This window comes from Salmo salar, chromosome ssa19 (assembly GCF_905237065.1).
Source record: "Salmo salar chromosome ssa19, Ssal_v3.1, whole genome shotgun sequence".
Lineage (NCBI taxonomy): Eukaryota > Metazoa > Chordata > Actinopteri > Salmoniformes > Salmonidae > Salmo > Salmo salar.
Window position 1 is genome coordinate 74746239 of NC_059460.1, and position 8444 is coordinate 74754682.

The 8444-nt window shown below is 43.2% G+C and overlaps 1 protein-coding gene across 3 annotated transcripts in view; it reads left to right on the forward strand.

Moving 5' to 3' along the window:
* LOC106579586 (melanoma receptor tyrosine-protein kinase) overlaps positions 1–8231 on the forward strand; it is a 56207-nt gene extending 47976 nt beyond the window's left edge. The window contains exons 21-27 of one of the 3 annotated variants that reach the window (XM_014159637.2): positions 3963–4118; positions 4313–4388; positions 4510–4656; positions 4735–4832; positions 5057–5200; positions 5276–5450; positions 5601–8231. In XM_014159637.2, coding sequence (XP_014015112.1) covers positions 3963–4118; positions 4313–4388; positions 4510–4656; positions 4735–4832; positions 5057–5200; positions 5276–5450; positions 5601–5929 — 1125 coding nt within the window. In that variant the 3' untranslated portion in view covers positions 5930–8231. Of the gene's footprint in view, positions 1–3962; positions 4119–4312; positions 4389–4465; positions 4657–4734; positions 4833–5056; positions 5451–5600 lie in introns of those variants that run through there. The other 2 variants (XM_014159636.2, XM_014159638.2) reach the window with 2 other exon arrangements.
* Positions 8232–8444: the final 213 nt, after the last annotated feature.

An 8444-nucleotide genomic window follows, 5' to 3' on the forward strand; every position in this document is an offset into this window, starting at 1 on the left:
ACCCTCTTTTTCTAAAATGATCTGCCGAAATTGTTGCAACCCCTATTACTAGCCTGTTTAACCTCTCTTTCGTATCGTCTGAGATTCCCAAAGATTGGAAAGCTGGCGCGGTCATCCCCCTCTTGAAAGGGGGAGACACTCTAGACCCAAACTGCTACAGACCTATATCTATCCTACCCTGCCTTTCTAAGGTCTTCAAAAGCCAAGTTAACAAACAGATTACCGACCATTTCGAATCCCACCGTACCTTCTCTGCTATACAATCTGGTTTCAGCGCTGGTCATGGGTGCACCTCAGCCACGCTCAAGGTCCTAAACGATATCATAACCGCCATCGATAAGAGACATTACTGTGCAGCCGTATTCATCGACCTGACCAAGGCCTTCGACTCTGTCAATCATCACATTCTTATCGGCAGACTCGACAGCCTTGGTTTCTCAAATGATTGCCTCGCCTGGTTCACCAACTACTTCTATGATAGAGTTCAGTGTGTCAAATTGGAGGGCCTGTTGTCCGGACCTCTGGCAGTCACTATGGGGGTGCCACAGGGTTCAATTCTCGGGCCGACTCTCTTCTCTGTATACATCAATGATGTTGCTCTTGTTGCTGGTGATTCTCTGATCCACCTCTACGCAGACGACACCATTCTGTATACCTCTGGCCCTTCTTTGGACACTGTGTTAACTAACCTCCAGACGAGCTTCAATGCCATACAACTCATTTTCCGTGGCCTCCAACTGCTCTTAAATGCAAGTAAAACTAAATGCATGCTCTTCAACCGATTGCTGCCAGCACCTGCCCGCCTGTCCAGCATCACTACTCTGGACGGTTCTGACTTAGAATATGTGGACAACTACAAATACCTAGGTGTCTGGTTAGACTGTAAACTCTCCTTCCAGACCCACATTTAGCATCTCCAATCCAAAATTAAATCTAGAATCAGCTTCCTATTTCGCAACAAAGCATCCTTCACTCATGCTGCCAAACATACCCTCGTAAAATTGACCATCCTACCGATCCTCGACTTCGGCGATGCCATTTACAAAATAGCCTCCAACACTCTACTCAACAAATTGGATGCAGTCTATCACAGTGCCATTTGTTTTGTCACCAAAGCCCCATATACTACCCACCACTGCAACCTGTACGTTCTCCTTGGCTGGCCCTCGCTTCATACTCATCGCCAAAATCACTGGCTCCAGGTCATCTACAAGTCTCTGCTATGTAAAACCCGCCTTATCTCAGATCACTGGTCACCATAGCAGCGTCCACCCGTAGCACGCACTCCAGCAGGTATATCTCACTGGTCACTCCAAAGCCAATTCTTCCTTTGGCTGCCTTTCCTTCCAGTTCTCTGCTGCCAAAGACTGGAACGAACTGCAAAAATCACTGAAGCTGGAGACTCACATCTCTCTCACTAGCTTTAAGCACCAGCTGTCAGAGCAACTCACAGATCACTGCACCTGTGCATAGCCCATCTGTAAATAGCCCATCCAACTACCTCATCCCCATACTGTATTTATTTTATCTTGCTCCTTTGCACCCCAGTATCTGTACTTGCACATTCATCTTCTGCACATCAATCACTCCAAGGTTTAACTGGGATATTGTAATTCCTTCGCCACCATGGCCTATTTATTGCCTTACCTCCCTTATCCTACCTCATTTTCACACACTGTATATAGACTTTTTCTACTGTATTATTGACGGTATGTTTGTTTATTCCATGTGTAACTGTGTTGTTGTATGTGTCGAACTGCTTTGCTTTATCTTGGTCAGGTCGCAGTTGTAAATGAGAACTTGTTTTCAACTAGCCTACCTGGTTAAATAAAGGTGAAATAAAAAAAACTCTAACCGGTACCCCCTGTAAATAGCCTCGTTATTGTTTTATTTTATTGTTTTATTTTTTATTGTTCTTTAGTTTAGTTTATTTGGTAAAAATTGTCTTAACTCTTCTGGAACTGCACTGTTGGTTAAGGGCTTGTAAGTAAGCATTTCACAGTAAGGTCGGCACATGTGACAAATAAAGTTTGATTTGATAGATTATTACAAATGGGAGCAAACTTTTCTTTCTTTGACACTCGCTCTGCCTTCCCACTATTTCAGCTGTAGTTAGGAATGGATGTTTAATCTGAAAGATTAGTTTAATCTCCCCCCACACACACACCCATCCATCCATCAACCTCCCAGGCCTGGGCAGCAGTCTCTTCCCAGCCTTGATTGGGACCTTGCCTCTGGCTATACTTAGTCTATTTGTACAGTAAGCCTACTGAGGGCTAATTATTGAATACACAGAGGTGTCTATCTGTTCGCAGCTTGTCTTATTGATTCTATGGAAATATGGCTCAAAGCAGGCATAAAAAGCTATAAAGGCTGTATTTGATGAATATTAGTGAATTAGGCATCTGAAGCTGTTTATTCCCCCCTCAAAGTAGACCTCCATGGAAGGTTAAGTGTTGGGAGGTTATATGTTAAAGTTCCTGATCAAAAGGGCTTTGTACAAATGCTTACCTCTGGATAACCACTGATTTGCCTCATTTTGATCATGATAACCAGCGGTGGAATTTGGGGTGAAATACACTATATATACAAAAGTATGTGAACACCCCTTCAAATTAATGGATTTGGCTATTTCAGCCACACCCATTGCTGACAGGTGTATAAAATCAAGCATACAGCCATGCAATCTCCATAGACAAACATTGGCAGTAGAATGACCTTACTGAAGAGCTCAGTGACTTTCAACGTGGCACTGACATAGGATGCCACCAGGGAAGCCCTGCTAGACCTTCCCTGGTCAACTGAAAGTGCTGTTATTGTGAAGTGGAAACGTCTAGGAGCAACAATGGCTCAGTCGCAAAATGGTACACAACACAGGCTCACAGAATGGGACCGCCGAGTGCTGAAGCGCTTAGCACGTAAAAATAATTTGTCCTCGGTTGCAACACTCACTACAGAGTTCCAAACTGCCTCTGGAAGCAACGTCAGCACAAGAACGGTTCGTCGGGAGCTTCATGAAATGGCTTTTGCATGGCCGAGCAGCCGCACATAAGCCTAAGATCACCATGCTCAATGCCAAGCGTCGGCTGGAGTGGTGTAAAGCTCACCACCATTGGACTCTGGAGCAGTGGAAACGCATTCTCTGGAGTGATGAATCCCGCTTCCCCATCTGGCAGTCCGATGGACGAATCTGGGTTTGGCAGATGGCAGGAGAATGCTACCTGCCCCAATTCATAGTGTCAACTGAAAAGTTTGGAAGAGGAATAATGGTCTGGGGCCCTTAGCTCCAGTGAAGGGAAATCTTAACGCTACAGCATACAATGACATTCTGTGCTTCCAACTTTGTGGCAACAGTTTGGGGAAGGCCATTTCCTGTTTCAGCATGACAATGCCCCCATGCACAAATCGAGGTCCACACAGAAAGGCTTTGTCGAGATCGGTGTGGAAGAACTTGACTGTCCTGCATAGCCCTGACCTCAACCCCATCGAACACCTTTGGGATGAATTGGAATGGCGATTGAGAGTGCCCGACCTCACTAATGCTATTGTGGCTGAATGGCAGCAAGTGCCCGCAGCAATGTTCCAATATCTAGTGGAATGCCTTACCAGAAGAGTGGAGGCTGTTATAGCAGAAATTGGGGGACTAACTCCATATTAATACCCATGATTCGACGAGCAGGCGTCCACATACTTTTGGTCATGTTGTGTATTTGTGAATTCAACACTGTAAAATCAATAGGAATTCAGATCAAAAAAACATTTTACATGGCAAAATGATTTTCTCTTTGCACCTACATATCACCCCCGATTCTACTACTGATAATAATAATGGGTTGAATTTATACAATGCTTTACATTGTATGGAGGGGGAAAAAATCACCTCATCTACTATCATTGTGTATGTAGTGTTCATATCAGGACAGCCTCAGAGTCACAAAGAGTCTTTTGGATGTTGTCTGCAGGGTATGAACTACCTGGAGGAACGTCACCTAGTGCACCGTGACCTGGCGGCCAGGAACGTTCTGGTGAAGACACCTCACCATGTGAAGATCACAGACTTTGGACTGGCCAAGCTGCTCACCGCCGACGAGAAGGAGTACCATGCTGATGGGGGGAAGGTTGGAGCAGCCGACACCACTGATCATTCCAATAGTCACATTTATTTTTGTACAACACATTTCATTTCCCTACTGGAACAATAAACATTGAATTCAGTTAAACTTTTACTGGATGATCAATGGATTTAACTGTGTGAATAAAGTGAGTGAAAATACTCACTCAACCATGGCTGACCAATAATCTTTACTCCTAGGTGCCCATAAAGTGGATGGCACTGGAGTCCATCCTTCACTGGACCTATACCCATCAGAGTGATGTGTGGAGCTACGGTAAGTCCAACTGGACAAACAGTACAGCACGTATTTGAGGAAATAGTCAAATAAACTGAACTTCTGAACAACTGCAGCTTCTGAAAGGTTTCCTGGTGATGTTCCTGTAATGACATACAAGGTGTGACATTGTGGGAGCTGATGACGTTTGGGTCGAAGCCCTACGATGGCATCCAGGCCAGGGAGATCGCTGGAGTCCTGGAGAAAGGAGAGCGCCTACCTCAGCCCCCCATCTGTACCATAGACGTCTACATGATCATGGTCAAATGTGAGTGATGTGCGCCATAGATATATATGTATTGCGCACACACACAAGGGGATTGATGCCAGTCTTATTTTCCTTCAGGCTGGATGATCGATGCAGACAGCAGACCACGGTTCAGAGAGCTCATCTCTGAGTTCTCCAAAATGGCCCGGGATCCATCTCGCTATCTGGTCATTCAGGTAATTGAAAATATTATTATTATTCTATTAGATAGTTGCATCACCTCTTATTTCTTTGACGGGACATTACAACCAAGGTATTTGAACCCATGATTGTGACTAATTCACTTTCTGATAAAGGCAGTTGATGGCCGAAACATTTTACATAAGCAAAAATAAAATAAAGCTTTTAATTGAGAATGGCATCTATTTTATATCTAATTCACTTTAAATGTACATTTCAGGGAGATGATTGCATGTACCTCCCCAGTCCTACGGACTCTAAGTTCTACCGTAGCCTGATCAGTACATCAGAGGACATGGAGGATGTGGTAGATGCCGAGGAGTATCTTCTCCCCGACAAGACCACCCAGCACCACAACTCAGGGGTAAACACACACGTGCAAACAAACACACACACACACACACGGCTGATGTTTGAATTTTCGATCTGCTCACCACAGAATGGCCATCTGATGAGAGAGAACAGTGTGATCCTTCGCTACATCACAGACCCCACCCACGGTGGTTCTCTCGAGAAAGACATCACAGACCCCACCCACAGTGGTTCTCTAAAGAAAGACATCACAGACCCCATCCACTGTGGTTCTCTAGAGCAAGATCTCTCTGCTCTTCCAGGTACAGTACAAACTGTATCCATGGCGAGTTATTGACTTAACGTTCATAATACAGTAACACAAACGCATTGAGAGCGTAACAGTTCAGCAACATGCATCACTGCTCTCTACTGTAAGCCTGGGTATTAACTTTTTTCTTACCGTATTCTAGAATACATGAACCAGGACACCAAGCACTCTGATGTCTTCAACCCCAACTATGAGGACCCCAGCGAGCCAGCCTGGGCTACTCGGACCTCCTCTGGGTACGACCCGGACAACAAGTTCTTCAACTCCCTGCCGCGCGTGCCGGAGGGACCCGAGTATCTCAACATGGCCCGCAGTACCCTCCCTCGCTCTGTAGGTGAGAGCATGGACAACCCAGACTACCAGGAGGACTTCCTGCCTCAGGCCACACCCACCAGTAGTCACTTCCTGCCCGCAGCAGAGAACCTGGAGTACCTCGGATTGAGTGCTGCTGTACACACCCCTGTACGCTAGAGGACTCCTCCCACAGAACACAGGGGACAGTGAGGAACAATGGGACCTGAAGAAACTTGGATGGTGACAGATGTGGGACATCAGTGAGGTTTTGGAGGAATTTTTCATGTGGTTGTCCCTTTATTTCTGGAGGGAATAGGCTTCATGGAGCTGTCAGACATGATGCTCCTAGAAAATATGTTCTCTATTTCAAATCCATGAATCAACCATCCATTTAGATGACTGAGTGACTTTCAGATCAGAAGAATGAGCCAAAGCCTTGACATAACAATTATGTCATGCAAATCATTTTTACAGTCTGAGTCGAGTGTGTGGAACAGTTGACTTTTTATTTGTCTTGCCTTGAAATGTGAAGAGGACGGAGTAGACACAGACCGCTAAGGCTGGACACTGATGGACCGTGTGCTTACATTGCATTGTGGACATCATTCTTTACAGCTCTGTTCTCTGATTGTACACACTTGAATGCCAAGACTCAATGTGGTGTACCAAGCTACCGGTAACTAACAGGGTCAATCCAAAGGCTTTTGGAAAATGACACAGATGTACAGATTGTGTAGATCAATACATGTCTTGCACAAGACCCACAAGACAGTAAATAACTATTTATTCTAGGTTATTCGGGTCTCACTCCGTCTTGGAAAGATAAGTCTTACCTCTTACTAGTATTAATCATTTCAATTGGGCCGTAGTAACCATAAAGACATAAGTTTAGGGCTCAATTCAATCTGGATAGCAGAAGCGTTACTGATTGCGGAATAGAAATGTAAAGGTCATTTCAAATCAAGCCGACATCTGCAGCGTTTACTGTGAATGCAGGGGACATGGCCTTTAAAATTTCAAATCGCCCAATAAAACGCTGAACTCCAGCGATGCAGATTGAATAGAGCCCAACATATCTGTGATAGTAACTTTGTTTTCTGATGAGAATCGTCATTGCCGTGGTGAAAATATAAAGTAATACAATACTGAACAGGTACTTCACTGGAAGAGTACAAATATATACTATAAAGTACTATAACTACACACATGTACAGCCAAAGTTAACATATTGAATATCTTTCGGGTTAAGGTGTTGATGCTGATACTGAGGCTGATGGGAAAAGGGGACGAAAGGTCACCAAACAGTATATGGTATTGAATGGTTGTTGCAGAGGTTTAAGCTGAACTTAAATTGTCTATACCTGTTTATTACTATTGAAATGTTGGGGACAGTCACAAGGCTGGGCTGACAATTCAATTTTGAGTGCCATTCTTGGACTTGGAATAATTGGGCCAGATATTCGAAAGAGCAATGTAATTAAACGTTTGCACATAGTGACCTAGTAAAATGCCCTTTCCAGGTTTTTAGATTATTTTAAGCACAAATCATCGTCAACGTATTCTCCACTTAAAATAACCTTGAATAGGTGTTAAATAATGTATAGGTACTTTTGAATGTGCCCTTGTTTACTTCCATCGTTGTCAATAATGGATTAAACCTACTACTGTGAACTAAAGTATGTTAAGTGTTGGTTTTAGATTTACAATAGCTATTTGGCAATGAAGATAAATAATTTGGGAAAAAATATTATTTATGTGGGTTGTTTGAAAGGGAACATTGAACCCTAAAAATGTACAAATGCTATAAATGTTTACAATACATAAAGCATACAGCATTGTAAGGGTCTAGTTGAGGACGAGAAGTGTGTCATATCGACTCTTAGCTCTTGTTAACAATAGATGTAATGTAACTGTTTGTGAAATTCCTTAATGTCTAACAAAACCAAAATGTGATACATTGGGGGTTGTTTTAACAACCTATGATTCTGTCGATACCTGAATTACACATCCACATGCAAATTCACTTTCAGTTCATATGGTATGAATGTACAATACCAATTCAAATGTATTTCGTTAGAAGGTTAGACACTTGTATGTAAATGAGCATTTCCTGGAAAACCCTTCAACGTGACTCTTTCCATTGCCTTTTTTGAACCAATAACAGAGGCGGCTCATGCCCTGTTTTTGTGATTGTGTACGATAGTAGTTAGAAGTCCGTAATGCATGCAAGTAGAAAAAAGTTGGCAATTCAACTCAATCAAGCAGTTGGTAATTGTGAGACTACTACACTCTCTTTGAGCCAAAAGTGTTTGACATGTTACCATGACATTCTTCCTGTGTTTGTATACTGTATCTAGTAGTATTGTGTTTAGGAGATCACTTTCTATTGTGCACTTCACACATACAAAAAGTACAACGTTCCACTGTAACGCTATGTCCTAGATGCTACGATGCTGTAAAATAAAGACTTTAATCTACACTGTATGGGTTATTGATCAGGTTTTCCATCAGTAATAGAAGCTGACATGATCATTTTTCAAACCATAAGCCAGGTTTGTGTTAATTAGGCAGATGGACTACCTTGACTTGTCCAATAAACAGTCCTTTTCGTTTACCATTGCGTGCCCTAATGAACATGACCCAGGGCTAGTCAGAAGGACATTTTGTCAAGCAGAATAAAGCATGACATTTA